Source organism: Pseudophryne corroboree, chromosome 10, assembly GCF_028390025.1.
Source record: "Pseudophryne corroboree isolate aPseCor3 chromosome 10, aPseCor3.hap2, whole genome shotgun sequence".
Classification (NCBI taxonomy): domain Eukaryota; kingdom Metazoa; phylum Chordata; class Amphibia; order Anura; family Myobatrachidae; genus Pseudophryne; species Pseudophryne corroboree.
The window spans coordinates 195,149,317-195,164,517 of NC_086453.1; the positions used below are offsets into that span (position 1 = coordinate 195,149,317).

Sequence of the window (15,201 nt, forward strand, 5' to 3'; positions counted from 1 at the left end):
CATACCAGCTCACACATACAAGGCACATCAAGCTAACCTAGCTTGAAAACTCAGCAACTGCTGAAACATTACTTACCAAGTAACAATGCAGTACATAACTAAACAAAGTTGTACTGAACCAGATAACGGCTGCAGGAAAACGAAGCGCTAGGCAAGTGCCCAGCATCCTCTATGGACTACGAGAAAAGGATTTACCGGTAGGTAACCAAAATCCTATTTTCTCTTACGTCCTAGAGGATGCTGGGGTCCACATTAGTACCATGGGGATGTACCAAAGGGAGAGCGCGGAGGCTCCTGCAGAACCGATTGACTGAACGTCAGATCAACAGAGGCCAAAGTATCGAACTTGTAGAACTTAGCCAACGTATTCGACCCAGACCAAGTTGCCGCTCAGCAAAGTTGTAATGCCGAAACACCCCGTGCAGCCGCCCAGGAAGACCCCACCTTACGAGTAGAGTGGGCCTTAAAAGATTTAGGACACGGCAATCCTGCCGTAGAATAAGCATGTTGGATAGTGAACCTAATCCAGCGAGATATAGTCTGCTTAGTAAGCAGGACACCCAATTTTCTTGGGATCAAACAGGACAAAGAGAGAGTCTGATTTCCTGTGACGAGCAGACCTCTTCCGTTAGATTTTCAAAGCCCTCACAACATCCAAGGACTTTGACGAAATTGAGGAGTCAGTAGCCACTGGCACCACACTAGGTTGGTTGATATGAAATGCAGACACAACCTTTGGAAGAAACTGCTGACGTGTCCGGAGCTCAGCTCTATCTTCGTGAAAGATCAAGTAAGGGCTCTTACAGGACAAAGCCCCCAATTCTGACACACGTCTAGCATAAAGCTAAGGCCAACAACATGACAGCCTTCCATGTAAGAAATTTGACCTCAACCTCCTGTAGAGGCTCAAACTAGTCCGACTGGAGAAACTGCAACACCACGTTAAGGTCCCAAGGCGCCGTAGGCGGTACAAAGGGAGGTTGGATGTGCAGAACTCCCTTCAAAAAGGTCTGAACCTCAGGGAGGGCAGCCAATTGTTTCTGGAAGAAAATGGACAGGGCCGAAATCTGGACCTTCACAGATCCCAACCGCAGGCCCATATCCACACCTGCTTGCAGGAAGAGGAGAAAACATCCCAGTTGAAACTCCACCGCAGGAAATTTCTTGGACTCACACCAAGAGAAATATTTCTTCCAAATACGATGGTAATGTTTAGACTTTACCCCTTTCCTAGCCTGTATCAGGGTAGGAATAACCTTCTTCGGAATGCCATTCCGAGCTAGTATCAGGTGTTCAACCTCGATGCCGTCAAACATAGCCGTGGTAAATCTTGATAGGCAAACGGCCCCTGCTGCAGCAGGTCCTCCCAAAGAGGAAGAGGCCTCAGCTCTTCCTGCAAGAGATTCAAAAGGTCTGCGTACCAAGCCCAGATTCTTGTTGAGACGAGAGGCCATCTTAACTATTCGGGGTAACCGCCAAAGGTCTGTTATTTCCTTGAACACCTACGGATGGAGACCCCACTCCCCCGGATGGAGATCGTGTCTGCTGAGGAAGTCTGCTTCCCAGTTGTACACTCCCGAAATGAAGATCGCAGAGAACGCCAACGCGTGTTTTTCTGCCCAGAGGATGATTCTGGTCACCTCTGACATTGCAGCTCTGCTTTTCATTCCGCCCTGTCGGTTCATGTAAGCCACCGTCGTTACATTGTCCAACTGTACTTGAATGGCCTAATTTCTTAGAAGATGGGCTGCCTGAAGACGACCATTGTAGACTGCTCTTAGTTCCAGGATGTTGATCGGCAGGCTGGCTTCCAGACTTGACCACCTTCCTTGGAAGGTTTCCCCTTGAGTGACTGCGCCCCAGCCCCGGAGGCTCGCATCCGTGGTTAGAAGGACCCAGTCCTGAATCCTGAACCTGCGGCCCTCCAGAAAGTGAGGCAATTGGAGCCACCAGAGGAGTGAAATCCTGGCCTTTGGCAACAGACTAATTCTCTGGTGCATCCTAACCACTTGTTCAGGAGATCCAGTTGGAAGGCCCGAGCATGGAACCTCTCGTACTGGAGAGCCTTGTAAGAGGCCACCATCTTCCCCAAAAGGCGAATGCATTGATAAACCGACACCCGGGCTGGCTTCAGGACATCCCAGACCATTGTTTGTATCACCAACGCCTTTTCCTGCGGAAGAAACACACTCTGCACTTCCGTGTCGAGGATCATCCCCAGAAACTACAACCTCCGGGTTGGTTCCAAATAAGATTTTGGAAGATTCAGAATCCAACCGTGGACTCTGAGCAGGCGGGCCGTGAGTACAAAGGACTGCAACAGCACCTCCTTGGACGATGCTTTTATCAGTAGATCGTCTAGATATTGAATGATGTTTAACCCCTGTTTTCGGAGTAGAACCATCATCTCTGCCATCACCTTGGTGAACACCCTTGGTGCTGTAGAGAGGCCGAATGGCAGGGCCTGGAACTGGAAAGGACAGTCCAGTAATACAAAACAGAGATGAGCCTGATGCGGTAGCCAAATCGGAATGTGGAGGTACGCATCCTTGATATCCAGGGATACTAGGAATTCACCCTCTTCCAGACCTGATATCACCGCCCTGAGAGACTCCATTTTGAACCATTCAGAAAAGGGTTCAGTGATTTTAGGTTCAGAATGGGTCTGACCGAACCATCCGGTTTCGGTACCGCAAAAAGGTTCGAATAGTAACCCGTGGCTTGCGAATGAGGAGGGACTGGCACAATGACCTGTGCCTCCACCAACTTCTGAACCGCTGCTTGTAGGACAGTCCTGTCCGCCAGCAGAGCTGCCAAGCCCGATTTGAAAAATCGGTGAGGAGCGAGATTTTGAAATTCCAACCAACACTATCTATCACCCAGGGATCCAGGCCGGACGATACCCAGACGTGACTGAACTGTCTGTGCCTCGCTCTTACTGGCCCCACCTCCAGGCCGCACGGTCCACCATCATGCGGAGGACTTCGGCGTACTGGAAGCAGGCTTAGTTTCCTGGGAACCTGCAGCAGCAGGTTTCTTGGATTTAGCTCAACCTCCCCTAAAGAAGGTATTGGACGGCTAGGCCTTTCTAGGCTTGTTAGGCCGAAAGGACTGCGATGCTGATGAAGAGAAGGATTTCTTCGGAGCAGGTGCAGCTGAGGGAAGAAACGGAGACTTACCCGCCGTAGCCATGGATATCCACGCATCCAAAGCTTCCCCAAAGAGAGCCTGACCTGTGTAGGGTAGGGACTCCACACTTTTCCTGAATTCCGCATCGGCCAACCACTGGCGCAGCCACAGTCCCCGACAAGCTGAAACAGACATGGAAGAGATCCCCGCAGCCATGGAACCCAGGTCTTTCATGGATTCTACCATAAAACCTGCTGACTCGTGAATGTTACGCAAAAACAATTCGACATCACCCTTATCCATTGTATCCAAATCCTCAAGTAAGGTGCCTAACCATTTTACTATAGCTTTTGCAATCCATGCACTAGCAATAGTGGGACGTAATATGGCCCCCGAAGCTGTGTACATTTATTTAAGTGTATTATCAATCTTTTGATCAGCCGGCTCCTTTAACCACTTAACTGACGATTTTTCCCTTCAATACTGTTAATAACATTGTTTTTTTTATTTTTATTTTATTTAATAAAGTTTAAAAAGTATTTTTCTAAATATTTAAACATTATATTATGCCCATCAGCAGAACGGCTCTCCTCATCAAAAACGGGGGGACAACGCAGTCGCATGAGATCTGACCATGCCAGTTAAGTGGTTAAGGCGGTAGATCCCGGAACAGGCAAAACCACCTTTTTTGAGAGTCTGGACATAGATGCATCAACAATTGGTGGGCTTTACAATTTTTTCCTATCCTCCTCAGGGAAAGGAAACGCCACCTGGACCCCTTTAGGGATCTGGAATTTTTTCTCAGGGTTTTCCCATGCTTTCTCAAATATAGCATTCAATTCCATTGACACAGGAAAGGTTAGCGAGGCTTTCTTATTTTCAGTGAAAAAAGCCTCCTCAACCTGCTCAGGTGTGGTATCATTAATATTCAACACATCCCTGATAGCCTCCATCATCAACTGCACCCCCTTTGCAAGAGAGGCAGACCCCCGCAACACATCCCCATTACCGTCTGTGGTATCAGAATCGGTATCCGTGTCATCTTGCATGACATTAACAAGCGCACGTTTGTGGCGGTATATAGCGGAGCGTCCTGAGGTACCAGAATCAGGCCATACTGCCATAGAGTTCTGTAATACCTGGGTTGCGGATTCATTACTTGCAACCCTGTCTGAAATCTGAGAAATCCAAGATTTGATAGAGGAAAACCACTCAGGTTCCCTTGCTGAAATCTGTGCTAAACCAGTGCTATCCTGATTACATGGAATGGGATCATCCTGGGAGGACATATCCTCTGCAGCATATGAGACAGTGTCCCTGGACATAGCTAAAGGAGACCACAAAACATTCCACACACACACACAGGGGACGGCAGACAGAGTTCCCCCCCCCCAAGAAAGGCAAGAGAGACACAGAGATAGGAGCCAACCCAAAGGGAGACCCCTTGCTAGCGCTGACTGTGCACCTTAATAGGATACACAGTCGCATTGCAGTCTCCCCCCCTTCTACGAACCCCCTGGTACCGTGATAAATATAGCTGGAGTTGCTGTGGAGGGACCTTCTTTCTCCTGATCAGCGCTGTGCAGGCAGGAAAATGGCGCTGAACGCTGCTGGGTCCGCTCTGAGGAGAAGCTCCGCCCCAAAATGGCGCTGTCTTCCCACTCACTGGCCTGAGGATTGATGCTGGCTGAGATCCTGGGACCCCGACAGGCTTTGTGAACAGTGTAGGGTGTAAGCGCTGTCCCAGGGCGCCCCTCAGCGCGCCGCACTATGTACCGCTGAGCCATCCCAGAGCACAGTTAATACTGCGCTCCTACCCTGCTGCCGCCATCTTCACACCGGCCCCCCGCTTGCTGGGGGGGGGGGGGGGTCGGTGACTTACTCGCCACAATCTTCAGCTCTGTAAGGGGTTGGCGGCATGCTGCTGGGGTGAGCGATACCCTCAGGATCTCAGTGTCCCCTCAGTCCCTCGCTGCAGGGAGGCTGTTGCCAGCAGCCTCCCTGTACAATAAACTCTAAAACAAAATTTTTCTAGAAAACCTCTGGAGAGCTCCCCTAGCTGTGACCGGTTCCTCCGGACACATTTTCTAAACTGAGTCTGGAAGGAGGGGCATAGAGGGAGGAGCCAGCCCACACTCTCAAACTCTTAAAGTGCCAATGGCTCCTAGTGGACCCGTTTATACCCCATGGTACTAATGTGGACCCCAGCATCCTCTAGGACGTAAGAGAAACAAGGAAAAAACCCAACTTATTTTACAATAACCCCAATTACTCACCCTCGCTTGCTGGTGTTAGCCCAATCAAATACTTTATGCATTGCAGTAACTCCTTCACGCCCCATGGGGGCGACATCACCACCAGTCATGATGGCATAATCCATGCCAGAATGCATGGCTAATTTCTATAGATAAAGCAAAAAAGAAAAAAAGTGACACAAAAAATCAATCAAGAATAAATCACAAATAACACTACAATAATGCAATGTGGACATATTAAAAACAGCGTGCGGTTTGTAATGCTCCATAGATTCTAGAGAGTCAAGTGAGGTAAAGGAAAGGTTTTTGATCATGAAAGACATTCCTTTCTTATTGTGGCTTCTATCAATGATCTTGTTAAACATTATCTAATGCTCACAAGGGAGCAATCCCATATATTTTTCTTTTGGGAAGGAGCAGGGGGAGGAGGGCTATCAATCCAACCAAGCAAAGTGATACGTGCGTGTGTCAAGTAAACATACACATTCTTCAATTAGGGAGATGACCACATTGGGTTTAAACATGGCTCAGCGTTCTTAGCCCGCAGATCAATAACAACATACTCTGCATTACACAGATGCTGTCCAGTAAAATGATCTTTCATTATCTCCATCCTTTTCTATGATGCTCTCACAAGTCAGTTTGGAGACAAACCTATGTGGTTGCTAATAAGGCATTTGAGCCTATAAGCATGCACATTTTAACAAGGAGTAAAGGCGTAAAGTGGACATGTAAACCATAACTGACAAAATAATGTTATAAGAAGCACAAGTACTGTGAATAGATGTACTGTACTCTCCGTATAGTCCAAAAGACAGACGTAACAGTATCTTATAGTAAATACTTCACCCATGCCAGAGAGTACCTCACACAATGTATAGAACAACTGTTGAGAACACATACAAAACAATACACACAGCTTCTCTACTCCTCCATGTGCCAACATGTTTCTGTAGACTGTGGCTCTCATGTGGAATTATCTGTGCAATAATGTGAATGAGGCCAATATTTGAAACTAAAAATCATGGTGAACACAGGGCACGATTCATAGATTTACGTTAGAGGCATGTTGCGGTTTCTTTGTGCGCAGCAGCGGTGCTGAAAAATGCATTTTCCGCATAAATCATATTCAGTATAAAGGCTCCCACTACAGGCTTCTGGGATCTACTTTCTGCAGACACAGGATCGGATACACTGTGTGAACATCTGAGTAACCCTGAGGTTACTCAACTACGTCCACCAAAACCAAACAGCCAGGGCCAGTGAACTGGCTTTGGCATGCTCAGAAAACAGGGCCACATGCCAAACAGCTGCAGATTGTCACTTACCTGACATCACAGGACCTGATCTGCACATGAGCAGTGCAGCTCCTGGGCAGATCATTAAACTAAAAATAAGATTTTACTCACCGGTAAATCTATTTCTCGTAGTCCGTAGTGGATGCTGGGTACTCCGTAAGGACCATGGAGAATAGACGGGCTCCGCAGGAGACTGGGCACTCTAAAGAAAGATTTAGGTCTACCTGGTGTGCACTGGCTCCTCCCCCTATGACCCTCCTCCAAGCCTCAGTTAGGACACTGTGCCCGGAAGAGCTGACACAATAAGGAAGGATTTTGAATCCCGGGTAAGACTCATACCAGCCACACCAATCACACCATATAACTCGTGATAGGAACCCCGGTTAATAGTATGATAACAATGGAGCCTCTGAACAGATGGCTCGCAATAACAACCCAATTTTTGTAACAATAACTATTTACAAGTATTGCAGACAATCCGCACTTGGGATGGGCGCCCAGCATCCACTACGGACTACGAGAAATAGATTTACCGGTGAGTAAAATCTTATTTTCTCTGACGTCCTAGTGGATGCTGGGTACTCCGTAAGGACCATGGGGATTATACCAAAGCTCCCAAACGGGCGGGAGAGTGCAGATGACTCTGCAGCACCGAATGAGAGAACTCCAGGTCCTCCTCAGCCAGGGTATCAAATTTATAAAATTTTGCAAACGTGTTTGCCCCTGACCAAGTAGCAGCTCGGCAAAGTTGTAAAGCCGAGACCCCTCGGGCAGCCGCCCAAGATGAGCCCACCTTCCTTGTGGAATGGGCTTTTACAGATTTAGGCTGCGGTAGTCCCACCGCAGAATGCGCCAGCTGAATAGTGCTACAAATCCAGCGCGCGATAGTCTGCTTAGAAGCAGGTGCACCCAGCTTGTTGGGTGCATATAAAATAAACAGCGAGTCAGTTTTCCTGACTCCAGCCGTCCTGGAAATATAAATTTTCAGGGCCCTGACTACGTCCAGAAACTTGGAATCCTCCAAGTCCCTAGTATCCGCAGGCACCACAATAGGCCGGTTCAAGTGAAAAGCTGATACCACCTTCGGGAGAAACTGAGGACGAGTCCTCAACTCTGCCCTATCCATATGGAAAATCAGATAGGGGCTTTTACAGGACAAAGCCGCCAATTCTGACACACGTCTGGCCGAAGCCAGAGCCAACAACATAACCACTTTCCACGTGAGATATTTTAAATCCACAGTCTTAAGTGGCTCAAACCAATGTGATTTCAGAAACTCCAAAACCACATTGAGATCCCAAGGTGCCACTGGGGGCACAAAAGGAGGCTGAATATGCAGAACTCCCTTGACAAAAGTCTGAACTTCAGGCAGTGAAGCCAGTTCTTTCTGGAAGAAAATAGACAGGGCCGAGATCTGGACCTTAATGGACCCCAATTTGAGGCCCAACGTCACACCTGCTTGCAGGAAATGCAGGAATCGACCCAGTTGAAATTCCTCCGTTGGGGCCTTCTTGGCCTCACACCAAGCAACATATTTTCGCCAAATGCGGTGATAATGTTTTGCGGTGACATCCTTCCTGGCCTTGATCAGGGTAGGGATGACTTCCTCCGGAATGCCTTTTTCCTTTAAGATCCGGCGTTCAACCGCCATGCCGTCAAACGCAGCCGCGGTAAGACTTGGAACAGACAGGGTCCCTGCTGCAGCAGGTCTTGTCTGAGCGGCAGAGGCCAAGGGTCCTCTGCAAGCATCTCTTGAAGCTCCGGGTACCAAGCTCTTCTTGGCCAATCCGGAGCCACGAGAATAGTTCTCACTCCTCGCTTTCTTATTATTCTCAGTACTTTGGGTATGAGAGGTAGAGGAGGAAACACATAAACCGTCTGGTACACCCACGGTGTCACTAGAGCGTCCACAGCAATCGCCTGAGGGTCCCTTGCCTGGCGCAATATCTTTTTAGCTTTTTGTTGAGGCGGGACGCCATCATGTCCACCTGTGGTTTTTCCCAACGGTTTACCAGCATCTGGAAGACTTCTGGATGAAGTCCCCATTCTCCCGGGTGGAGGTCGTGCCTGCTGAGGAAGTCTGCTTCCCAGTTGTCCACTCTTGGAATGAACACTGCTGTCAGTGCTAACACATGATTCTCTGCCCATCGGAGAATCCTTGTGACTTCCGCCATTGCCCTCCTGCTTCTTGTGCCGCCCTGTCTGTTTACATGGGCGACCGCCGTGATGTTGTCTGATTGGATCAGTACCGGCCGGTTCTGAAGCAGGGGCCTTGCTTGGCTTAGGGCATTGTAAATGGCCCTTAGCTCCAGAATATTTATGTGAAGCGAAATCTCCTGATTTGACCACAGTCCTTGGAAATTTCTTCCCTGTGTGACTGCACCCCAGCCCCGAAGGCTGGCATCCGTGGTCACCAGGACCCAGTCCTGTATTCCGAATCTGCGGCCCTCTAGTAGATGAGCCCTCTGCAGCCACCACAGCAGCGACACCCTGGTCCTTGCCGACAGGGTTATTCGCTGTTGCATCTGGAGATGGGACCCGGACCATTTGTCCAACAGGTCCCACTGGAAAGTCCTTGCGTGGAACCTTCCGAATGGAATCGCCTCGTACGAAGCTACCATTTTTCCCAGGACTCGTGTGCATTGATGTACCGACACCTGTCCCGGTTTTAGGATGTCTCTGACTAGAGATGACAACTCCTCGGCTTTTTCCACTGGAAGAAACACTCTTTTCTGGTCTGTGTCCAGAATCATTCCCAGGAACAGAAGACGTGTCGTCGGGACCAGCTGTGACTTTGGAATATTGAGAATCCAGCCGTGCTGTTGTAGCACTTCCCGAGAAAGGGCTACCCCCACTACCAACTGTTCCTTGGACCTCGCCTTAAATCAGGAGATCGTCCAAGTACGGGATAATTAAAACTCCCTTCTTGCGAAGGAGTATCATCATTTCGGCCATTACCTTGGTAAAGACCCTCGGTGCCGTGGATAACCTAAACGGCAGCGTCTGGAACTGATAGTGACAGTCCTGTACCACAAATCTGAGGTACTCCTGGTGAGGAGGGTAAATGGGGACATGGAGGTACGCATCCTTGATGTCCAGGGAGACCATGTAATCCCCCTCGTCCAGGCTCGCAATAACCGCCCTGAGCGATTCCATCTTGAACTTGAACCTCTTGATATAAGTGTTCACGGATTTTAGATTTAAGATGGGTCTCACCGAACCGTCCAGTTTCGGTACCACAAACATTGTGGAATAGTAACCCTTTCCTTGCTGAAGGAGGGGTACTTTGACAATCACTTGCTGTGAATACAGTTTTTGAATAGCCACCAACACCGCCTCCCTGGCAGAGGGAGTTGCCGGTAAGGCAGATTTTAGGAAACGGCGGGGGGGAGACGTCTCGAATTCCAGCTTGTACCCCTGAGATATTACTTGAAAAACCCAGGGATCCACTTGTGAGAGATCCCACTGAGCGCTGAATTTCCTGAGCCGGGCCCCCACCGTCCCCGGGTCCGCCTGCGCAGCCCCAGCGTCATGCTGTGGACTTACCGGACGCGGGGGAGGACTTCTGCTCTTGGGAACTAGCTGTGTGTTGCAGCTTTTTTCCTCTACCTTTGCCTCTCGGCAGAAAGGATGAGCCTCTAGCCCTCTTGCTTTTCTGGGGCCGAAAGGACTGTACCTGATAATACGGTGCTTTCTTTTGCTGTGGGGCAGCCTGTGGCAAAAAGGTCGATTTCCCAGCAGTAGCTGTGGACACGAGGTCCGAAAGACCATCCCCAAACAGTTCCACCCCTTTATAGGGCAAAACTTCCATGTGCCGCTTAGAGTCGGCATCGCCAGACCATTGCCGAGTCCATAACCCCCTTCTGGCGGCAATGGACATAGCGCTTATTCTTGAGGCCAGCCGGCAAATATCCCTCTGTGCATCACGCATGTATAAGACTGCATCTTTTATATGCTCAATCGTCAGCAAAATATTGTCTCTATCCATGGTATCAATATTTTCCGACAGGGAATCTGACCACGCAGCAGCAGCACTGCACATCCAAGCTGATGCAATCGCTGGTCGCAATATAATGCCCGTGTGTGTGTAAATAGCTTTTAGGGTAGCTTCCTGCTTTCTATCAGCAGGTTCCTTCAGGGTAGCCGTATCCGGAGACGGTAATGCCACCTTCTTTGATAAGCGTGTCAGCGCCTTATCTACCCTAGGGGGTGTTTCCCAACGTAACCTATCCTCTAGCGGGAAAGGGTACGCTGCCAATAACCGTTTTGAAATTATCAATTTCTTATCGGGGGAAGTCCACGCTTCCTCACACACCTCATTTAATTTCTCAGATGTAGGAAAAACTACAGGTAGTTTTTTCTCACCAAACATAATACCCTTTTTTGTGGTACCTGGGGTATTATCAGAAATGTGCAAAACATTTTTCATTGCCTCAATCATGTAACGGGTGGACCTATTGGAGGGTACACTAGTCTCATCATCGTCGACACTGGAGTCGGTATCCGTGTCGACGTCTGTATCTGTCACCTGAGGTAGCGGGCGTTTTAAAGCCCCTGATGACATTTGAGACGCTGGAACAGGCACAAGCTGTGTAGCCGGCTGTCCTATGACGTCAAACCTTTTGTGTAAGGAGTTGACACTTTCACGCAATTCCTTCCATAAGTCCAACCACACAGGTGTCGACCCCGCAGGGGGTGACATCACATTCACAGGCATTTGCTCCGCCTCCACATCATTTTCCTCCTCATACATGTCGACACCGCAGTACCGACACACAGCAGACACACAGGGAATGCTCTTACAGAGGACAGGACCCCACAAAGCCCTTTGGGGAGACAGAGGGAGAGTATGCCAGCACACACCAGAGCGCTATATATATCACAGGGATATCACCTATAAAAACGTGTTTTCCCCTTATAGCTGCATAATATATTTATACTGCGCCTAATTTGTGCCCCCCCTCTCTTTTTTACCTTTTTCTGTAGTGCAGGACTGCAGGGGAGAGCCAGGGAGCTTCCTTCCAGCGGAACTGTGAGGGAAAATGGCGCCAGTGTGCTGAGGCAGATGGCTCCGCCCCTTTTTCGGCGGGCTTTCTCCCGCTATTGTAAAAGTTCTGGCAGGGGTTAATAAGCACCCATATAGCCCCTGGGGCTATATATGGTGCCAGTTCGCCAGCCAAGGTGTTAATATTGCTGCTCAGGGCGCCCCCCCCAGCGCCCTGCACCCATCAGTGACCGCAGTGTGTGGTGTGCATGAGGAGCAATGGCGCACAGCTGCAGTGCTGTGCGCTACCTTGGAGAAGACAGAAGTCTTCAGCCGCCGATTTTCCGGACCTTCTGGCTCTGTAAGGGGGATGGCGGCGCGGCTCCGGGAACGGACGACGAGGTCGGGTCCTGTGTTCGATCCCTCTGGAGCTAATGGTGTCCAGTAGCCTAAGAAGCCCAAGCTACCACCACTTAGGTAGGTTCGCTTCTTCTCCCCTTAGTCCCTCGATGCAGTGAGCCTGTTGCCAGCAGGTCTCACTGAAAATAAAAAACCTAACATATACTTTCTTCCTAGGAGCTCAGGAGAGCCCCTAGTGTGCATCCAGCTCGGCCGGGCACAGTGATCTAACTGAGGCTTGGAGGAGGGTCATAGGGGGAGGAGCCAGTGCACACCAGGTAGACCTAAATCTTTCTTTAGAGTGCCCAGTCTCCTGCGGAGCCCGTCTATTCCCCATGGTCCTTACGGAGTACCCAGCATCCACTAGGACGTCAGAGAAATGTGCGTAAATGTCAGATAAGCACTTGCATCCCTCTAAATGTGGCTTTACGTACTGTGCCATACCCAGCAATACTGACAGATTGAATGACAGAAAGTATGTAGTTTTAAAACAATAGCAAAACTAAATTATAATAATATCAAAATCCTAATGATTGCCATTGTGTATGGACCTAGATGACTTATTAGCCTGTGTGTGCCACCATTAGTCTAGCCACCCTTTCAGGTTCCACATTTCCAGGAGTGATTTGGTCACTAAGTCCAATAACCCAATGGATGGATCTAATCTAGTTTGGCCTTTTGTGTGTTACTCATTAGGCGATCAGATTAATAGCAGGACATCAGCATATAGTCACCACAAATTTGGAGGCAACATTTGTCCAACTGTGTGGCTCATGTGATCAATATTACAGTATGAGCTGATTATTTGTATAGAAAGGATTGCTACCGTAAAGGGGGGTACCCACGGAGCGATCGCTGCTTAAAATCTAAGCAATCTGGCTAGATTGCTTAGATTTTAAGCAGTATCGCTCCGTGTGTAGCCCCCACAGCGATAGCGATGCGCAGCCCCGCGCATCGCCAACGCTGGTGCTAGATTGAGCCTGCCGTTCAGCCCAATCTAGCAGGTCGCTCGTATCACCCGCTGGGTGAAATGAGCGCCCCCTCCGTCTCCCCCCGTATGCTCAGCACACATCGCGCTGTGCTGAGCGGCGGGAGAGATGTGTGCTGAGCGGTTCGCTCAGCACACATCTCTCTCGCATCGGCTGGTGAGTACCGGCCTTAACTTAGGCTCTGCTAGCTTAATGGGAAGAATAACCAGAAACATACTAAGCAACCTGTTGTCTTCCCAGGTCAGACAGCCAGAGAACACACACTTTGTGCCTATAAAAGAATTGTTTATTGTAAGCAAGAGATTTAATCGCATTAAGGATGCACACTATCAGTTACAGTCAGTATATCCTCAGGCTTGCAGCAATGCCTGCTTTCACGTAATTCATTAATTATTGAAAGCCTCTAACAAATCTAATTACCCATTACTGGCACCATGAGTTGAATAATCCTATTTATTAGTCATGGACATCATAAACCAGAATACAAACCCTTCAGTTGAACATGGTTGCAGTACAGCTACTGCATAGGGTAACGGGAAACAGACTGGCTGTAATGTTTTACCTTGGCAAAGAGTGTTTTTCCAGTCCCTGGAGGACCGTACATTAAAATATTCCGGTAGAGACCTCTGTTCTGCTTAGTGTTTCTTGTAGCAATTGCAATATCTCTTACTCGCTCCTCCAGTTTTGGCTGAAACACAGAGAAACAGATTACACCCCATGTCCTAAGATTCTGTCAATCAGAAGCCGCCTTCAATGACGTAGCAAGGAAAAGCAGCCATCTTTATGGATCAATTAATAGTAGTCACAGGCCACTTCAGGAGAGCTATCACAGGATTTCTACATAGAGGAAGGAACTACTCAACTACATGGCAGACACTCACACTATAGAGGATGGAACCAGAGGACTTCTGAGCATGGACATAAAGAAATAACTGGAAAGAACCAATTACCATAGGGGTGAACAGTGTTCTTTTTACCCTTCGTCACTTTTAGAATATATGTTTTGTCTATATTCATCCATTCCATGTTATCACTCAATGTTATCTCCTTTGTAAAAACAATACACACAGCATCACAAGATATTTTTAATACATTGTTGTAATGTTACATTAGCAAACAGAACGTGCTAGGTTTGTTTTTCTGCCCCTGGACCCCGTAATATTTGATGCATGAATGTAATGTCATACCGAGAAATGAGTGACTCCATAATGTTCTACACTATTTTTATACGAGCCACATATCAATACTATCTACTGCGGAGCATCCTGTACCTTTCCCCATCTATCTCTGTCTGTCTCTTCTCATTTGCCGCCACTCCTTAGCTCACCTCATGTGACTGGTCCTGTCAAATGCAGACCGGTCCTCAATAATATAACCACGCAAGTGGGCAGGTCAAAGGCCTAAACCAAATCTGCACACTTATAGACTGCTGTCATAACCATTCCTGTAGACTGATCTATTCCCACTTATAAATCAAGCTGGAGTTGATGAATAAGTGAGCAGTCCTTAGAGTTCGTTCAGTATGGAAATCCCCAGTGTAGTGTGCTATTTGCTGCTAAATATTTATGATCTACTCACATTGAGAACAACTCCTTCTAAGGCATCCTGGATTTTGCTGAACAGGCGCTTGCTGACCTATTGAGTGGGAACAAAAAAATAATAATAATAATTTAAAACATTAGTTTAACAACAACAAAAATAGACGTGCTACGTTACATTCCACCCCTCTTCCATTATTCATGAAACGTTTACTCAAATTCATTCTTCTTCAGCTACCCATTGTATCAGGTGACCCCAAAGATTCTCCCATGTAGTTCAATACCCAAACCCACTGCTACTGCATCAGGACAACCCGCTCACCCCATCCTCCATTTAATTGCAGTGGATGTAGAGGCACTACTTCTATTGTGCCATATTAATATATGGTACAATACTTTATCAAACGAGAAAGAATGGATCAGCTCTTGACAAGTCTCTCTGCACTGCTTGCCCCAGAATGTAGTTATACTTAGTAACTGTGGGGCAGATTTTTTAAGCTCGGTGAAGTGATAAATTGGAAGGTGATAAAGGACCAGCCAGTCAGCTCCCGTCAGTTTTCAAACCCTGCCTGTGACATGTTAATTAGGATCTGATTGGCTGGTCCTTTA

The 15,201-nt window shown here is 48.2% G+C and overlaps 1 protein-coding gene across 1 annotated transcript in view; it reads right to left on the reverse strand.

The window, feature by feature from the left end:
* The window catches only part of LOC134966344 (ATPase family AAA domain-containing protein 3), a 256,466-nt gene that overhangs the window by 134,895 nt on the left and 106,370 nt on the right, over nt 1-15,201 (reverse strand). The window contains exons 9-11 of the mRNA XM_063943015.1: nt 14,633-14,689; nt 13,617-13,742; nt 5,406-5,530 (exon numbers count right to left, since the gene is read on the reverse strand). Of these exons, the coding sequence (XP_063799085.1) occupies nt 5,406-5,530; nt 13,617-13,742; nt 14,633-14,689 (308 nt within the window). The remainder of the gene's footprint in view (nt 1-5,405; nt 5,531-13,616; nt 13,743-14,632; nt 14,690-15,201) is intronic.